Raw genomic sequence first — 20,962 nt, forward strand, 5'->3', positions numbered from 1 at the left:
TAGTAATAGTGCATTGTCCCTTCAATGACAATCACTTAACAATCTCTAATAGATCCCTTATGTTAGATTAGATTCAATTCTGATTAACTTTACAAATAACCAAATCATTGGTCCTTAAAGGTGACTTATTATCTCATACAAAATATCAGAGGGCATATCAAAACATTTATCTTAAAATACAAATTATCTAGTATTCCCATTAATACAAACATTCATTAAATACATATTATTTAGGAATCCCTATATTCTGCTTTGTTTACAAATAATTAGCTTTCCCTTTTATATCCTTCATACTTCACAGTTCAAATACTTTTAACCCAAAAGATGTTGCCATTTGTCAAACAAGTGGACAGTCAAAGCAGGCTCCAGCAAGAACATTGAGCCCTGCAGAGTAAAAGTATGACAGATTTTCCTCTCTAATAAGGACCAAAGCAGGTGTTGGGGTCCAACATCCCAAGCAAAAAGGACCCAAGTAGGCAGATGTCATCTATGGTTCGGAATCTACGATGATCTTTTGGGCTCAAACATCACCAGCATAATTAAGCTCTTGGCAGGAGGTATCCATGATGCCTGGAACTGGAATCAAGGTGCGTTGTCCAGTAGTCAGCTAATCGATGGCCTGATTCATGACTTGATTCCATCTTTGGTATGGCTGGGTTCTCCTTGGAGTCAGATAATTAGTTTATCTGCAGACCTTTATCACAGCCCAATCTCTGGTTCATCTTCAAATGCTGTCATCTACGATGCACTAGGAAAAAAACAGCTTTCACCTGCAGACGTAAAGACTTAAAAACACTCATTTAAATAGTCAGCCTATTAATTCTTCATCGGTAGCTACTTATGGATCCAAAAAACAATATGTCATAAGATGTCAGATCTGTTTCGTTGGGGGTACCCCTATTAAAAATATTGCTAGCAGTGAAACAAACAGTCAGTTCAATCCAGTCTGTGCTTGTCTAAGTCAATTTGTCTTTAAACAGTCAGAGTAAAAGTTTAAATTGATAAGCACAAAGTTCAAGTCCTCCTTTATAGCTGTTTCCAGTTTGGCTGCGGTTGCAATTTCCACTCAATTAAAAAACATGTCCCAAGTCATTATTAAAATAAAGTCAATCAATGTATTACAAAAGGAAAAGTACTCAATAATAAATCATTACAAAAATTGGTCCAATTATGCAAAAGTCCTAAAAACATTTTTCTTTTTGCACAAGGTGTTAATTTTTAAAGTTTCTATACATGTATCCTAAGTAATATTTCTTTCTTTTTATTACTAATTATTAAAATACCACATTACATTTGGATCTTAATAAAATGTCTTATTCAATATTTCATTAATGCATCAAAAATATAAAAGTGAACCTTCCATTAGTTTTGTTGTGATCCCAGTATTCCACTGTATTTCACACAAACATGTCAATATTACACAGAAATGAAATGAGGAAAGAAATCAATATATTAGAATGCCCTATAATGCACAATGTGCCTTTATTTATTTACTATAAGACCCTCTAAGAATTTTGCACATTTCCACCCATATTTAGAATGAAGAACCCACTTCTTTATCAGGTAAATTTTTCCCAGAATCTCAAACTAAGAAAATACTTCTTATTTAAATAAAAATCTACTTCAGTTATATACACTGATTTTCCTTTCCCCATAACCTTCTGTCAAAGACAGTTGATCTTGCACATTCTTTCATTGTTATCTTCCAGATGTTTTATTACACGTCTTTCAGAATGTTGACTCCAAAGAGCACAGTCTGTTTTTCTCTTAGTTAGCCCTCCTTATTCCATTTCTTTCACTTACAGTTTGGCATTGGCTGTTTTTATACTGCCACATGCCATTTTTCATACCAATTGTTGCATTTGACCATCACTAAACAAATGCACACCATATTGTCATTTACACTTTCCTTCATTACCACATACAAGTAACCCTCACATTATAGCAGCTTTCCTTGTACTCTGCCTCTCAATATACAAATTTTGTTTTCTAAGCAGCACTAATCAACATGGGCTTTGAAAGGAGTGTTACCAATAACCAGCTTCATTTTGCTAAAAGAATGTCTCCTTCAATCGAAATTTACTCATTTTAATTCAAATCCTCCCTTTTATCAGAGTCTGGCCAGTACTCAAATAAAAGGGGTGCTCATATAATATGCTTAATCTGGAGACCTTTTACACCACCTGTTCATATCTTTTCTAATTTAGAATTAAGAGCTCTTTTAATTCCAACATTTACATTCACATTCCTACACATAATATCAATTATTTAATTCTTGCAAACAACACCACATATTTTACACATACTTTTAAACACACTGAAACTTATTTAACATACACACATAGGGATCCCTTTAATACACTATATAACATACACAAAATCACCCAAACTATTGTTTTAACACATTCAACTTTACCTCAGTTTTGTCACTTATTATCACTTATTATTAAAAGTGAATGCATTTTTCATTTTATCAAATGTTACTCATACTCACATTTATTTTAACCCATATTTACTCAGAGCTCTGGAAGTTTATATGCACACGGCAGCATCAGCAAATCATAATTGAACTACATTACCCAGAAGTCTCCATGTTTTTGCTTTCTTACTCCCAAACACACGCACGCACCCACGGAACAAATAACAGGCACGCTCACACATTTTTAGCACAAACATATTTACACACACACACAGAGAACAATTAATGCTCAGGCATACACATAATATGCAGGCACACACATTGAATAAGTTCAGCGCAGACATATTCACATACACAGACATTAGCGGCCAGGTACCTTTGAAGTGCACTTTTTCTTTTTCGCGCATTATATTCTTCTCAATGCTTGTTATTCTTTCCCCACAAATATAAGTACAGATATATACATATTTGCACACAAATCTATATACTCAAACATTTTCCTATCGCTTAATTTTTCTTTTTGGTGCTATCCTCCTACATTTTTCTGAAGGTTGTTTTACTTATCAGACTATAATATTGTAGCGACCGTGGAGGAGTCTTTTAAGATTTCGAGCGAACTCTGCCGTGCACCTCTCCGAAGCTGTCGGCTAGCGGCTTGCCAGCGTCATGCACGCAACTGCACCCAGCTCTTTAAGAAAGAGAACACTCGTGCCCCATACACCGCACGACTCCGAGTGTCTCGGTAGTTTGCTTAGATAACATCTTAGCAAATAAACAGCTCTGTCCTGTTGTATCTTTTTATTACAGAAGATAGTCAGAAACAAAAGCTCAACATTATTGCTGCCATTGCCAAGGTCAAGCACGAGACACATTTCAATAAATTGGTACTTTTACAAAATAAATAACCCCGGACGGCGATGCCCAAACCCACCCAACCAATTAAATACAAACACACCATTATTTACAACACAAATGACAATACGTAAATTCGACATACAATAAGCTTTTTATAAATTACCCATAATTTCCCCAAAACTATTTACATAAATTACCCATGAGGCGTCACCGCCAGCGCTTGCTGCCGGGTTGTTACACAGCCCCCTCCTAAGAGGGTTAGTGTCCCCACAACCCTACTCATCACAGATAAAATCACGTAAATGTCCTGGCCGCCGACGGACGCTTTGTCCTGCCGGAGGTGCCATCACTGGTGTCGGGCTCAGTCCTGTCACTGTCTGACTCGGTGCCGGGGGTGGAGGTTGGAGAACCGCTTATATTTTCGAGTTGTTGTTGCTCTGGGGCCAGTGGGTGGTATGGTGCTAAACGGTCCTTGTGCAGCACCACCCGTCTGCCTCGTCCAGGCATTCGGACTCGGAAAACTACCTCCGATATTTTGTCCAATATTTCTCCCGGTCCTTGCCAATGGTGGGCTAGTTTTGGGGACAATCCCCGTTTCCGTTGCGGGCAAAATACCCACACTTTGTCCCCTGGCTTCAGCGCCGGGCCATGAGCCCGCGAGTCATAAGCCCGTTTTTGGCGTGCTCCAGCTCCCTCCAGGGCCTCCCTGGCCAGTCGATGAACGGTGTCCAGCCGCTCTTTTAGCCGTCTAAAATAATCCATTTCGGGCCCACCAATAATCTCAGGCTCAGGGGGTGAGCCAAACACTAAATCCACCGGCGTGCGAAGTTCCCTTCCAAACATCAGCCCCGCTGGCGTGCATTGGCTCGACTCCTGCACTGCTGTCCGATATGCCCATAGGACCAAAGGCAAATGTTGGTCCCAGTCCCGCTGGTGTTGACTGGTCAGAATTGCCAGTTGAGTGGCCAGGGTGCGATTAAATCGCCGACCAATCCATCACTTTGTGGGTGAAGGGGTGGTCGGGTCTTTTCACCCCAGTCGCTGACACACCTCCTGAACAAACGGCTCTCAAAGTTCCGCCCTGATCGCTGTGGAGCTCGTCCGAACTCCAAATCGAGTGAACATTTCATCCACGAGTTTTGGGCAGCTGTGGGGCACTCTGATCCGAACTGCATACGCCTCTGGCCATTTTGTAAAGTAGTCCATTGCTCCCAAAGTGTAGCGATTTCCGGCTTCCGTTACAGGAAAAGGACCCAGTATGTCCACGCCAATTCTCTCCATGGGTGCCCGACCAGGTATCGTTGCAATGGCGCGTGAGAACGCGTTGACCAGGTCCTTTTGTGCAGTGCAGACGTCACAGCAGTGGACGTGTAGCTCTGCGTCTTGCCGACACCGGGCCAATAAAACCGCTGCCGTAGTCGACGCACTGTCTTAGCGTTCCGTAATGTCCGGATCCAGCCGCTCCGTGGACCCATCGGAGGACCTCGGCGCAAAGCCTGGGGAACCAGTAGTTGTAGCCGGTCAATTCCTCCGGGTGCGTGCCACCGCCTGTAGATTACGCCATCGTGCAACTCCAAGTTGCCCAACTGAGAGTGGAGTATTTTGAGTTCAGGCCCCTGTGACGACACGGTTTGCCAGTCGGGGCGTTCTTGTGTCTCCAACCAGCCCTTTACCTTTTCTAGTGCTTGATCGTTCGCCTGTAACTGCCTCAATTGGTCAATAGTGTACGGCTCCCCTACTCCAACAGTGTCATCTATCCTTGCGGATGCGGACGATGGCCCCAGCCCCCTTTCTTCCTGTCGGCGCAATATCGACATTCATTGCTGAGGCATGGACGCCTGGAGAGGGCATCAGCGTTGGCATGCTGCCGTCCCGGTCGGTGCTGTATCTCAAAGTCATATTCTTGTAGAATCTCCATCCACCTTGCCACCTGGCCCTCTGGTTGCCTGAAATTCAACATCCAGGTGAGGCTAGCATGGTCAGTCCGCAGTGTGAACCTAGTGCCCAATAGGTAGGGCCGAAAGTGCCGTGCCGCTAGGATCACTGCCAACAGTTCCCGCCGAGTGACACAGTAATTCCTCTCCGTCGACTGAGGCTGCAGCTGTAATAAGCTATCACTCTTTCTCCAGCCTCCCCTTCTGTGAGAGCACGGCCCCAATCCCCACATTGCTAGCGTCAGTGTCCACCACAAAAGGTTGGTTGGGGTCAGGGTACGCCAGGACCGGCTGACGAGGGCAGCCTTTAACTGTTGGAAGGCGGCTGTGCAATCCTCCGTCCACCCAAACTGTTGGCCCTTACTCGTTAGTCGGTGCAAAGGGCTGGCAATGGTCGCAAAGTTTTTTTACTAATCTTCGGTAGTAGGAGGCTAAACCCAAAAAGCTCCGCAGTTCAGTGATATTGGCTGGTGGGGCCAGTTGCTCACGGCAGTCACCTTCGGGTCTGTAGCCACCCCACTCGCTGATTACGTGCCCTAGAAACTGAGTCTGTCGGGCGAGAAGATTGCATTTCTCAGGGTTTAACCGCAACCCGGCGCTACTGAATGGCGGTCAGGACCTCCCTTAAATTGTGCACCGCCTGGTCAAAGTCTCTGGCATGAATCAGCAGGTCATCTAAATAGACCACACAACGGGTTCGGGAATGTCTTTAGGACCCGCTCCATTAGTCTTTCAAAGCGTGGCCGGCGCATTACAAAGTCCAAACGGCATTACCTTAAACTGCCACAGCCCTTGTCCGATGGTGAATGCAGTTTTGGGTCGGTCCTCTGCTGCCAGTTCTACCTGCCAATATCCACTGCGCAAGTCCAAAGTGCTGAACCAACGGGATCCAGCCACATAGTCCAATGCATCATCGATGCGAGGCAATGGGTAAGAGTCTTTTCGAGTGACTGCATTTAATTTACGAAAGTCCACACAAGGCGCCAACCCCGTTTTCTTCCGCACCATGACCATGGGTGCGGCCCAGGACTGTCAGAAGGCTCAATGATGTCGTTGGTTACCATCTCGCGAATCAATTCTTGGCAGCTTGGCGTTTTGCAAGAGGCAATCTGTGGGGCGCAACCGAATGGGGCGGCGTGGCCAGTGTCAATGTGGTGTTTGACTAACGAGGTTCTGGTGCAGTCCTCTTCTCGAGCCGCAAAATGTCCACAAAGTCGTTCAATACTTTCTGGAGTTGCTCCTGCTGTGGCGTGCTCAGCTGTTCACCACTTCGATGGCCCAATTCCTCCACAGCAGCAACCGTCTCAGTGGATGGGTGGTCGTGTGAGGAAAACCGTTGGGGAGCACTGGTCTGAGCTGCAATACTCTCCTGGGGGTCTCTTCAGTCCCTGCATCTTCCGAACACCGGTCGGGAGCCGGTGAGCCGTGGTGTCCAGGCAAATCCAAGCTAACAGCCCTTCCAGGATGATTCCAGCCCGATTGGGCGACACAGTCTCATTACCTACGCGAGGATGGCCCTGGACACATCAACACATGCTCCCCAGTGGGCCAGCAAGTCTAACCCAATTATGCATTTGTCTTTAATGTCCATGAGCCAGAATTCGTGGCTGGTCTGGCTCGTCCCTACTACTACAGTCAATAGTTTCTTTCCGGGCATTTTTGTCCGTTCACCCGTAACCGTCGCAGTTCGATGTTAGAAGGAGTCCAGTCTTTTGGAAGAGGACCAGCTGTTTCGGCAACACTCCTCTCTGTAATAGACAAATAGTGGACCCGTGTCCACTAAGGCACTGCATGGCCGTCCGTCTATAATGCAGTCTAGGTACAGTCCACCTGAAAACCCACAGCCCCACTTTAGGGCAGTCATTGCGGAGGGATGATGATGGCTGGGCGCGACTGACCTCCACACCCTCAGGTTGGTCCCTTTCTACCACTCGCTCAACTGCTCTCGTTAGCCGGCTTGGGCGTGATGATTGACGTGCCGGAGACCCAAGCTGTAGTACCTCTTCAGCCCGTTCAGCCTCCCGTAGTGCCTCACTCAAATGTCTGGGCGACAGCAGACAGACATGCTGACGGAGACGCTCTGGTGTAAGGCCCGCAGGAAAGCATGAACACTGAGTTCTTCCCTTGCTGCTGTCGAGAAAGTAGGGTAACCTTTCCGTACATAGACCCTGATGTCAGCTGCAAATGCTCCCACACTCTCACCTTCACGCCGATGTCGGTTTGTCAGCTCCTCCCTGTTGTGTTCCGCTGAGGTTCTCTGTCCAAAGACGGGTGAGAGCATCGGTGAGGGCCTGAAGATCACGACACTCCTCAGGCGGCAGGTCGATGAGTACCTGAAGTGCGGGACCCTCCAAGGCAAGGGCCAAGTGTGTTGCAGCTTCCTCGCAGCTCCAACCATTGTGAAGAGCAGCCAGATCCACTTGTGCAAGGTATGGCTCAGGGCGTCAACCCGCTGTATCGTGGCAGCTTAGCGGGTGACCGTGTGGGAGGACCGGCCGACTGGTGATTTGGGGTGTCGTTGCGGCAGCTACAGGTTCATTCGGCCGTGCCTAGAAGATCGCAACACTGTCCGGGGAATACTGGCACCCTCAGGCCAGTTTGTCCTTTTCTCCGTGCAGTTCTGCTGATCAGGCGCTCCAACATAACGCTATTTTCCGAGATGGCACGCTCTATTTCTTCAAGACTCTGTTCCATGGCGGCGTCTTCTTAACAGCCTGGTCTCCCACTTCTGACACCAATGTAGCGACCCGTGGAGGAGTCTTTTAAGATTTCGAGCCGAACTCTGCCGTGCACCTCTCCGAAGCTGTCGGCTAGCGGCTTGCCAGCGTCATGCACGCAACTGCACCCAGCTCTTTAAGAAAGAGAACACTCGTGCCCCATACACGCCGACTCCGAGTGTCTCGGTAGTTTGCTTAGATAACATCTTAGCAAATAAACAGCTCTGTCCTGTTGTATCTTTTATTACAGAAGATAGTCAGAAACAAAAGCTCAACATTATTGCGCCCATTGCCAAGGTCAAGCACGAAGACACATTTCAATAAATTGGTACTTTTACAAAATAAATAACCCCGGACGGCGATAACCCAAACCCACCCAACCAATTAAATACAAACACACCATTATTTACAACACAAATGACAATACGTAAATTCCGACATACAATAAGCTTTTTATAAATTACCCATAATTTCCCCGCAAACTATTTACATAAATTACCCATGAGCGTCACTCCGCCAGCGCTTGCTGCCGGGTTGTTACAATATAAAACAGCCTCTCATGGCGTTAGCGGATGTTAACTCTAACACGATTCTACTCAGCTCGAAACGGCGCTGGTTTCTAGATCAAGGAGACTCCATTGGCGAAATGACTCAGCGACAACGAGGAATTGCTTCCGTGGCGATCCATTCCTGCGACAATTAGGCAAATCCAACTATCAAGAAATCACGCGGTTCGATACTACAGCAAGACGGCACTCGTCAAAAGACTAAACTGTCATTGAGAATATTAACTCAAAACAAACAACATGTAAGCTTCAACATAAATCACAAATAAACTCGAATCATGGCATAAGTGCTAACCACTGCGCCACCACACACTTTAACACTGAGCGATCGTTGCTTAATCTATATGGCATTCTCTTTATACATCTTTTTCGCATTCGTCTTGGCTATGCATAAGGCTACCTTTTCCGTCATCTCCTCGGCCCGCTGTACCGCGGCAATAATACAGCTACCTGGGATTCGCCATCGAGGCCCGCCTAACGCACCCACCAAGTCCATTTGCATTTTCTTAATCTCCTTCTTCGTCCAGATTCTTAACTGCAGTTAGCAAATCCACCCCGTCTGCAAGCCCGTTATGGGTTCCTTTGCAGACACTTGACATTTCTTAAGTGCGGCTAGTACATTCACTGGTGTTGGGGGGCCTAAACTTTGCCAATATTGTGCTAATCAAACCCATGTCTCAATTCTCTAGCGCAGTCTTCCCATACTGTTTCCTCCCAGCTGGGAAGAGGTAAAGGAGCCGTGCCAGGGTTTTATCCTTTTCTTAGACATCTCTGATTTCTTTTGCCTCACTCAATAGTTCAATATTTTACCAGATTCCCCAAAATCCTGCAGCGACTACACCAAAATGTTTTGATTTGGGAAAATGGTTCAAGGGATTAGAACATAAGTAGGCAAAGAATCAGAGAGAAGAGGTCCGTTACTTAAACAAAATTTACTTATTCAATTATAACATATAAATACATATGAATGGGTTATAGAAATAAATATATATGCTTAAAGAGACAAACTTATACTTACAGTAACATACATACATACAGTAACATACATCAAAAGACCCAGAGCCATCATCCTAGACCAGTAGACTGAGGGAGCCCGCATGTCAGCTCTTGATCCCCTCTCTTTAGAAAAATCCTTCCATTATAGTTGTCTACTAGAAAACATTATGTTTTCAATTACTTCTAATTTCTACCATAAATGTGCACCACATTGTACAAAGTATGACCCCAAATTAGTTTTATTACAATGAACACATTTCACATCTGTAATGCATTCATTTCTAAATTTTATTCTTGCATGTCTCTTTCCTTTAGCTTCGTGGACTTTGCCTTTAATACCAACCCTAAAACCAAACCAGCTGAACTTTGGGTTACAAAATTCCTCAATCTGCAGCTGATAGAACAGCATTATGAGTGCAAACTGTGACCTCTGATACAAGGCCGAGCACCATTCTGCAGCTTTTCAGTTTTACACACTGCTGGACTGCTACATTCCATCCCTTCAGAAAGTTAATCTGGTTCATGGTACAATTTGACTCAATCCAGGGAATTGCTTTTATAGGTGTTACCATTATCTTAAAATATTTGAAAGAGATTAGTACATGTTAGTAATATTAAAGCATTACGTCACCTGAATAAAATAGTATTTTTGTTAAAGTTCTTGCCTTACGTTTCTTTAGATATCATGAGCTTCTATGACAATTGTAAATAAAACGTGATGAACTGGGCAGTGGTGTCTTTTAACATTTTAAAATTATTAAGTTAAATTTATTATTTAAATAAACAGAGTTTAATAGTTTGATGCATATTGGGTCCATTTTGGGACCTATGGAGCTCTGACAGAGTGACCATCGGGTTTTTGGTCACCTCTCTGACTAAGGCACTTCTCCCCCGATCGCTCAGTTTAGATGACAGGGCCAACTCTAGGAAGAGTCCTGGTGGTTTTGAACTTCTTCCACTTACGGATGATGGAGGCCACTTTTCTCATTAGGACCTTCAAAGCAGCAGAATTTTTTTTGTAACCATCCCCAGATTTGTGCCTCGAGACAATCCTGTCTCGGAGGTATACAGACAATTCCTTTGACTTCACGCTTGGTTTGTGCTTTGACATGAACTGTCAACTGTGGGACCTTATATAGACAGGTGTGTGCCTTTCCAAATCATGCCCAATCAACTGAATTTACCACAGGTGGACTCCAATTAAGCTGCAGAAACATCTCAAGGATGATCAGGGGAAACAGGATGCACCTGAGCTCAATTTTGAGCTTCATGGCTAGCGTCTGTGAATACTTATGTACATGTGCTTTCTCATTTTTTTTTTATTTTTAATAAATTTGCAAAAATCTCAAGTAAACTTTTTTCACATTGTCATTAAGGGGTGTTGAGTGTAGAATTCTGAGGAAAAAATGAATTTAATCCATTTTGGAATAAGGCTGTAAAATAAAATGTGGAAAAAGTGATGCGCTGTGAATACTTTCCGGATGCACTGTATTTAAGTTAAACCTGTGCGATACCCATTCATACATCCAGTTTTTTTTGAAGCCTCGTCACACCTGCCATAAAGTTTACAGTGAACATACACCTGGGGACCCCTTACTGCGAGGGAGCAGCACTACCGCCTCACTACCATGCATTTTTAATACCTGCTTTAATGCATTTCATCATGAAAAAAGTATAAAGTATTTATCTTAGCATTCAAAATTTTCAGAGAGCAGGAATATGATGAAGTGAATGGATTCTGTGCAGTGATCGCTGCCGGTGCCTCCTCTTAGTGCAGAGGAAGTCAGCTTAAGCACATAGTGATTAACAACTGGGTCGGGAAACACTTAACACAAAGCATTTAGTGTTCTACATTAACTTATGACGGGGTTTGAGAAAATCTAGTAAATTTAACATTCATTTTAGGGTGAAGTTTAGTTTATGACATTCTACTTTAATGAGAAAATAAACTATGAGAATAAAGTGGAAATGTCAACTTTAATCTCTACATAAGTGTCAAGATTAAAGTGGAAATGTTAAGAATAAAGTCAACATGTCAACTTTATTGTAGAAATATAGTTTTTTTTTTTTCTTCACTGTGGCCCTAATACGGTTCCACAGAGCTATACCACATATAACATTATAAATGCAAGTTGCAATTTTATTATTTATGTATATAGCTTAGCTTGAAGCAAGGTCCATATTAATGCAATTTGCCTTAATGATGGTTCAGTTGGTAAAGATGTCTCACCAATTTGCACTTGTTTTATTTGGTGAATACTGTATAATGCACCTGGGCTTGAAGTCTTGAAGTAATAGTATTATTACTGGAAGTTGTACTATTATTCATTTTATTATTATTTATTAGTTTAAATATTATGCATTTAATGATGGTAAAATTGTTTAAAAAGTCACTTTAACGTGTCAGTAGACAGAGATTGTTATTAACAGAAAGTGTAGTTGATTTACAAAAAATATTCATTATTTATTCCTTTTCTAAGACATGTTCAGTGCAATACAACTTTTGACAAGCACCTCTGAATATTTTACTAAATCTAAATGCCTCTTTGGATGGTTGAAAATATGTTGTCAAAATTTTATCTTAAGTTGTTTGCAAAATTTGTTCAATAAAAAGGTTCTATATTTTGACTGCAACTGTCATGCAATGTGATTCCTTCTCTTCATTAGTGCCACCCCCTTGAAAACTATCATTTTAATGGGCCATGCAAACCTGTATTAATACTTGTGTACACATTAAAATGTTTTTTGTACAATGTACAATTCTCATGACAATGGAATATATTATTCTTGGCAAGTCTTCTGCACAGGGTCGGCCATTGTATAGCACCCCTGGAGCAATTGAAGGTTAAGGGCCTTGCTCAAGGGCCCAGCAAAGTAGGATCTCTTTTGGTAGTGACAGGGATTCGAACCGGCAACCTTCGGAATACCAGATCCTTAGCCTCGGAGCCACCCATTCCACATATTTATTAAGTTAAACTGGATACTACTCCAGGCCAGGAGATTTCCCTTTATGTAGAGATTTATGAGCATCCAGAATTTTCTGAAATGTTAAAGGTTTATCTATTTTATTATACATTTATGTTTGGAGTTAGGGTTATATCCATTTTCTCATCATTTCAGTTACATGCCAAAGACAAATGCATCTTTTAAGATTCTTTAATTCTATATTTTTATTAACTTTGGCTCTTTCTGTATTATTGATTTATGAATTTCATTTCTGAAATTCTTTTAATTATGGTCTTTGAAACAGGAGAATATTAAACTTTTTTCCATTTTTGTAATAAGAATGTTTCGCTTTGCAGTGTGTAATAATTGCTTAATTACTTGTACAATTAATAAATTCTATTTAAGAAACTAATCTTTAAAGAGCTTGGAAGTAGGCAGACTCAAATATTCTTTGTCATTTTAGACATGTGATGAAAAAATTCTGCTGCCCTCCTGATTTACAATTTATTTTTGTGAGAAACAAAGATTACTGACCCAGGAAGTAAATATATCACTCGGTGACTAATATGTCACTATTTGAATGTCTTTACAGCTTCAAACTAGCACTACTGGAGATTTCCTCCATCTCATCTTTAGTACTAAATGTGCCAGAGTATCTCATCAGGCTACGTTCCATGTAGAAGCTGGTACAGAAGAATCTACTGCAGGCAGAGTCCTGTGCAAAATGGTTTACAGTTCATAGATGTAAACGAGCTCCTATGTTTCAGATGTCATGATCTGGTTTTGCATTTCATTTTTTCTCATGGATGCCATCATTTTTGTGCAGTATTTTTTAAAAAGTTGCTTAACAGTTTATATACCATTGCTATGGGTAACGTCCAAGGTCACACTGCAGGCATGTTTGGAGGTTAATGCAAGGCTACCCTCTAACATCCCAGGGGAGGTACTGCCTCAGTGATGCTCTCTCACCTGGTTCTTCCATTCCATTAGTGTTTCAGCAGGGTAATGGCCAAGGATATAAAGGTAAGCTCCATACACTTCCCAGTATTCAAAACTGGATAACGTACTGATCAATCTTGCTGATGTGTGCTTTCTTGTTTGATTTTCTCGTTTATAGAATCTTTGATTTTTGATTTCAACCGTTGGTCTTGGTGTGAGATAGGAAGGACTTTTAATTCAAGAATCTAGCATTGGCTCTTGATAATTATTTCATCTTCTGGTTGTACAATGTTTCATTTTGTTTGTGGGAGCAAAGACAAGCATCAGGTCAGCTAGAATGAGTCATATTTCTATCAGTTTACCCACCGCTATACTATAGTAATTGTCTGTGCCATAAATAACTTAAGCAGCAACCAATTTTATTGCTTTAAAATCAATACTCTTATCCTTCTGGTTTATAGCCCTAGTTAGATTGAAAACCTGACCTGTCCAACCCCTTCTTTGTTTAGCCTCAGTAGAGCTTACTTATTTAAAAAGTTATCCTACAAGAAAATGTGTGCCCATATTTATCAAGCACATCTGAGAATTACTCCTAGGAACTGCACAAAAGGTCAGACTAGGATAAAAATGTATTCCACCCCCAGAGTAGGACATGAGAAACATTTATGAATTATCACACTCTTATTTACAGTTAGGAGTAAGAATTCAGTTTTGAGAATAAATTACATTTTTACAGTAGCTCAAGCTGCAAAGTGATGTAGTTTCCTTTGAAATTATCATCATACTTAGTATTAGAAAACTACAAATGCTACAGCGTCACCACAAAGATAATAATCATCATCATCAAGGATGAAGAAAAAAATACATAAGGTAGGCTGTTGCACTAAGCTGCAAGTAATCATTGAAACTTCACAACAAACAATAACAGTGTAACATTCATGAAGATTGAAAAACAAAGACATACATACATCAAATGGGAGTAAAGCCCGAATTGGGTATGTTTATTTAACAATGAATAATCTAGGGATAGGTCATGCTTTGAGTCATATGATTGCTAATATAGGCTCCATCTTTCCCTGCAAATCTGCTCAAGATAAACCTTCCAACTGTTATAGTAATGGGAAACATCTCAAAGTGAAAGTTATACTGAAGCTAGCCACGGCACAGTTTCTCAAGACAAGTTTACTTTATCAGTGTCCTGATCATTTTCCACTGTTCCATACATCTTTCCATTATAGCCCCATTATCTTCTGTGATGCTCTACTAATCTAATGCCCCAGGAGCCTCTGTCTGCCTTCTTGAGCCTTGCTGGGCTTTTAAAATATAATTGGAATGTTCCTGGGGTTTGTGGAATGGAGAGATCAGCATACCTGTGACATTTCACTGCCAATCACCCATCCTGCCTTCTTATCTTCAGAGTAATGTAATGGTTACAACAACAAGGTTTGCACCTATGATCACCTAAGTATTAATACAATAATACTGATTGCAATACATGCTCATCCACACATGGGAGAAATGATCTTTATGTACAAGTTGCATGAACACAGCTTTCTTTAACATTAAGTTTATTTTGGCTGACAACCCACAGCTTATCCACGTATGTGGATGATCATGCAACATACAAGATTTGTTACAAATATTGTTCCACCTCTGACAAATCAATTTCTTTTCACAAGTTCACTGTTGACTAGCATTTCCATCATTTCTGCCTTTCCTGAGAATTGCATGCTGATCTCTGCCTGAATGCTATCTCACGCCAGCTCCTAATGAGTTCTGACAGCTCCTGAGCGCTCCTAAATGCCAGTGAAGTAGTAGTTTTCTAAATTACGAAAATTGATAAACTGCTTTTACTTCTACTCATAAGACAAGGACCAAATTTGCATCTTGAAGTTAGATCAGTTTTACTAGTCTGAGACTCTTAAATAAAATAAAGTGTTATCACTGCATGCATCCAATTCAAGCCAATAAAGTTTAATGAACTAAAAATGCAAAGAAAAATCTCTGATGACTAAGTCTTCCCAAGTTCCACAAGTGTACTTAAATTGTTACTCTATTAGGACTCAAAGTCACAGCACAATTCTGATGTATGTATGTAACTACCACTCTCACCTGCCTAATTTAACCATTTCCCTTTATAAACTGTTAAAGCTACTAAAGCTCCGCAATCAAAGTTTATCAAACACCTAAAATACTGTATCATCTTATGTTCTGGTAGAACACTGTATTCTGTTGCTGGACAGTACATCATGGATATCAACACCATTAATGTCAAAAAATGCTGTGGTGAACTATGGCAGTCAACAGATATTGTATGGTTTGGTTAAAGCTGGTTGCCACACCCACTGCTCTGTCATTAAGCTTGTCAAAGTGTGTTTCCAAACTGCCACTCTAGTGCTCCAAAAAATCTCCATATAAAGGCCTTGGTCAGAACAGTAAGAAATGTACCGTTGGTAAGTTATATCAATTAAGTATAATTAAAGCAAATTCACTGTAACATTGCATAGTGATGTCATAGTTAGCCCTGCTGCTAGAAACATGGAATCAAATCCCAGCCAGGGCTATTTCTGTATGGAGCATGTATGCTCTCTCTGTCTGCTTGAGTCATTGATTTAAAACAATTATCAACAGTCACTCCAAAGTTTACAATAGTAAATTATAGAGAGAGACATTATAAAGTAAAATACATAAACAAAAGAAGCACTTAAACAATCTGAGGTCTGTTATGTTTTTGCATTGGAATGGCATGTCATTTTCTGTTAGTTTTATATATGTTGGATACTTGCCGTGCTAAGTAAGCAATTATATCCATAGTTGAATTAATGTTGCTTACCTTTTTTATTTAGGTCTCTGGTTTACCTTCAATTTCAAATAAAAGTTTCATAATAATATGAAACACCCCACTGATCCCCTATTTGCACTGGTTTTAAAAGAGACCCCCTTTTTCCTCTTTTCTTAGGATACTGCAAAACTCGACATAGGAAACAATGGTTAGTCTCACTTAATGTAAATGAGGTCCAGATACTTTTGGTGTGTAATAACACTGGTAGAGAAAAGTTTCAAACCAAAAGACATAAGCGCCAGTTAGTCTTGTATTACTCCAAACCAACCTGTGGTGTATTTACAGTTTGCTGGTATAGATGTCAACTAATATCAAATATTGCTAATTTTGTTTTTGGCATAATACTCTTTCCACAGAAAAGCTTGGAACAAATATAAAATCAAATAAAGTGTAAGATAGAAACACACTATTGTTCATATACATTAAGCAATTGTCAGAGAGGAAGAAAGGAAAAGTAAATATCGCAGGCTCATTAGGGAAACCCATCTGACCCACCGTTCCATTTGATCTCTCTAACCCAAACTCTACTGGGGAACTGTACAAATCACAAATTTACAAGCAAGTGGCCATAATGAAAAACAAATATAAATTTCAATCAAGTAATAAAATTAGATATGCTCCGGACCAATGTCTGATACTGCTGTTTATAAAACTGCCTGATAGTGAGAATACAAATTCCTAGAACACCACCACAACTTTAGCTTTTTGTAAAACTCTTGACATATTTAAGAAAAAACAAAAAAAAAACAGATGTATGGCTTTTAATTTTGCAAGAGCAAATTGTAGAACACCACCCTTAATCCATCTATAAGCTTTCAAAATAGCACACTTCATAACATGATTCTTAAAACCATGCTTCAAAACAAAGAAACTCCATGAACACTCAAAGTTAGGGTGCTGCTGGACATGCCATGTTATCAAATCACAAACCTGCTTTTTTGGCACACTGTGCAGATCCATGCCTTTTCCTTCTTGCTGTAGCTGCTGCAGCTCTTGCAGACATTGAATTTGCAGTCCAAGCACTGTCGTTTGGTGTTAATTAAAAATGTGAATGGGGTGCAGCAGCGAATGCAGCATCGCTCATTAAACTTGGTCTGTTTGGAGAGGATTGAGCATTTGCTGCCTTCTTCTTCGAGTGCCTGTTTCATCTCACTGAAGGGGAGAAAAAAAAAGTAACCTCAGAACAATGCTTTAAATAAACAATAATAATCAGAGTCTAATGTAGAAGACAGAGGAACAAATAAAAGATGATATTTTCTAAGAATATTACTTGACACTGAGCCAGCTGTATTAGTGTCCAGAGTAAATATGCTTTAGGCAGACAGTATGACAAGATGAATTAGCTCACTTTATCCAAGCAAAATACTATTTACAATTTTGGACAGTATTTGCTGGAATGTAAAATTTCTTAGGAGATTGTAAATGTTACAAATGAATATTAATTAAAAATCAATCTTGCACTCTATTAAAAATGGAAAATGTACAAAAGGGGTTATTTATTATTATTAACCTCATCAAGAAATCTTTATGTGCTATGATTTTTTTCTTCCTTCTGGAATTGATTTTTAGAAATTCAAATTCACTGTAGCTTTAGGGGAAGAAAAAAAGCTCTGACTGACACTGCTAATATTGTTTTACTCTAAGGTAGGTCAGTTAATTTTATAAGCAATGACCAAGAGATAAGAATGTAGTCAAATAGGCAATGGTTGATACTGGAAGTCAGAAATGGAGTCTAAAAAGCCAAATCGCTAACCATAAATTAAAATAAATACAGAGATAGCTTCTGTAGCTAGGAGGCACAATAATAAAAGTTGCAAGTATAGCTATTTTTAATTGAATGTCAAATAATCCAGGAATGAACATGGTGACAATTACTTAGTTAACCCAGTGATGTCAACTGTTATGAACATCAGGTGCATAATTAGCTAGACTGCCAAAGCAGCAACCAAACCACTCATTCCAAAATGGCAGTGCCTGTGATGAAAACAAAATGGCACTGAAAACAACCTTAAAATTATTCACTTTTCGGGGAAGCTTTTGATTGTAACAAAGTACAAAAACTGAATTCCTTTGGTCTACATTAAAACCCCCACAGAGACATCACAAGAAACTATCCCTAGTAAGAGAAACACAAAAAAATAACATACCACTCATAATATTATTAAAATCCAATTTTTATCATTAAAAAAATAACTTCTGACAATATGGATTTTAATTTCTTTATAATATACTAGCCATGATTCCTGTCGAAGGCAGGTAGTAAAATAGTTTATTTACTAGTAATATTTGCAATCACTTCCCCTACGCGTACTTTAAGTACTTTTCCTCCTTATTTTATTCTTATTACTTAATCACCAGTGCTCCCTTTCTCAAGCATGTTCACATAAAGTCTGCTTCTCAGACTGTGCCATTATTTTTAAATCACCACCTCTCCGCCTGCCTGTTTTTTATATGTCACATCCTTGAAGGCAATCTCTCAGTGTACCTCCTATGCCTTTACTCTTCCATTTATGTCTCACACTTGCACATCTTTCAATCTTGTCACCAAAGCCAAACTGACCAATTATATCACTCTAAGGGACAGTATACACACATACACACACACACATTATAATTTTACTATATAGTATATTTATAAAAATAGAATCCTAGAATAATGCATTTTCCACTCCTCCTACTATTGTTAATTTTATGAAACCAAATTAAACCTTATTGCAATGATAAAACACTTCTCTGACATTTCAGTCTATTTAGTTCTCACTCCATAATAAAAACGTATTAGCCACATTTAGTAAATAGTGTAGCAAACTATCATTTCCCCACATTTGGGGAACATCACATGGATAAAGACAATGCGCATGTAAGAATCAGAATAAAACAGCTTAAAAAAAGTTACTGAATTGAAGGATCTGAGACTATTATAGGATTTACCTGTGGAACTCGCATGAATGTTTATGAAGGCAATACAATATTAACTTTGCAGGAAGTGTTTGGTTATGTGTCTGTTGTTTCACTCTTAACAATTAAGCAAAAGTTCCCAAATACAAAATTTACTGCTACAAATTTTCAATTATATACTCCACTTGTTACAGTGTATAATTGGGTAGAGAAACTGATTAAGATATTTAAACAAGATGAACAATAAATCAATGATTTTAAAAAGGTACTGCAACAATATAAAAACAGGTTTGTTTCAATTTATATTCATATTTATAATCAAACAAACAGTTTCAGATTTAGATAGAACATTTGTGTATCTTAGGAGGACATCTGGACTTTTACGAAAGCTCTTTAAATAAATAAATACATAAATGGATAGATAAATATATACACAAACACTAAAGTCTAAGCACACACCAGAATGACTAAAAAGAAAGAAAATTTTAAAATAAAGAAAACTTCTGACATAGCAGTCACATCCAGTGAGGCATTACGTAGGTGTATAACTGTTGGTATAAAGGAGCCCCAGTAGTGTTTCTTTACACACTGCCAAATAATTTGTTGGCTGAAAGTACTCTGTTAGTGTGTCTGAGCAAAGATGTGCAGCATTATTTGTAATGGCAGAAATATCAGTCTTACAGTTTAGTTTTCATTCTTTCCTTTGCTACTACTTCAAGATTGCACTCAATAATTGATCCTGCCCTTTTAATTAGGTTGTTAATTTGTGGGCCTCTCGAAGTGATGTTACCAGCTCAGCATGCCACAACACAGAAAACAGCACTACCCATTACAGACTTCTAGAAGATGTGAAGGATGTCATTACCCACTTTACATAAACACAGTCTCCTAAGAAAAAGAGCCTGCTTTGCCTTTTCTTAAACAGCACCTCTGTATTATGAGACAATTCCAACCTGCCACTGATGTGGATCCAAAAGTATCTGTAGTTGTACACCACCTCTTCATCCACTCTGTAAAAAGTACCCAGAAATGGAGGTTCAATGGCGCAGCAGAAAATCAATAACCAGTTCCTTGGTTTGGCCGATATTAAGATGCAGAAAATTCTCTTTGCATCAAAAAACTTGTGTGAAACCTTTCAGCAAACCCACAATGTTGAATAATGACCCCTGAAAAGTCATGGAAAAAGGGAGAGGTGTGCAAGGCAGGAAATAGAATTGTGAAGTGCTTTATTATGAAGCAAAACATCTCACAAGTTTAAATGACCTTTTACTAAAAGGTAGAGAATGAGCTCATCAAGAGCTTTTATTCAACTAGTATAGCATTGTTTAAATATTTTATTGGAATACATTTCACAAGATAAAACTGAAGCTGGGACTGTGATAAGTTTGCTTACTTTTAAAGAAATCTATATTTGATGGAGCACTTCCTAGATTCTATTTTCAATGCACTGTTTATTTCTGCCAATATTCTTGATTACAGAGGTTATAATTTAACTGAAAATATACTTTAAGAACAGTTTTACTGATAATTTAATTATTTAAAGAATATAATCAATACATACCCTTTTCTATTAAAGCATAGAGAAGCAAATTTGTTTTCGTTTATTAAACTTACAAATTCCCTTTAGTCCTGGGATAAAACTGGCAGTTTCTTTCATAGCACTGCTGTGACCTTTTAGTAGTGTTAATACAAACAGTTTTGCAATACCAGAGTTTGAATATAATGCCCCATATTTGTGCACCATACATACTGTAACTTTTCAAAATGTCTGTAATAAATATATGTTTGGCAGGATCTGGGCCAATTTAGGCATTTGTCATTTAGAATTTTGCTTTTCTTATTTGTAAATT

At 39.8% G+C, this 20,962-nt stretch overlaps 1 protein-coding gene across 7 annotated transcripts in view; it reads right to left on the bottom strand.

Moving 5' to 3' along the window:
- Positions 1-20,962, bottom strand: part of LOC120529409 (myosin VIIA and Rab interacting protein) — a 544,611-nt gene that overhangs the window by 365,448 nt on the left and 158,201 nt on the right. For all 7 annotated transcript variants that reach the window (XM_039753183.1, XM_039753185.1, XM_039753187.1 and 4 more), the window contains one exon: positions 17,145-17,366. In XM_039753183.1, the coding sequence (XP_039609117.1) occupies positions 17,145-17,366 (222 nt within the window). The remainder of the gene's footprint in view (positions 1-17,144; positions 17,367-20,962) is intronic.

This window comes from Polypterus senegalus, chromosome 5 (genome assembly GCF_016835505.1).
Source record: "Polypterus senegalus isolate Bchr_013 chromosome 5, ASM1683550v1, whole genome shotgun sequence".
NCBI classification, from domain to species: Eukaryota; Metazoa; Chordata; class Cladistia; order Polypteriformes; family Polypteridae; genus Polypterus; species Polypterus senegalus.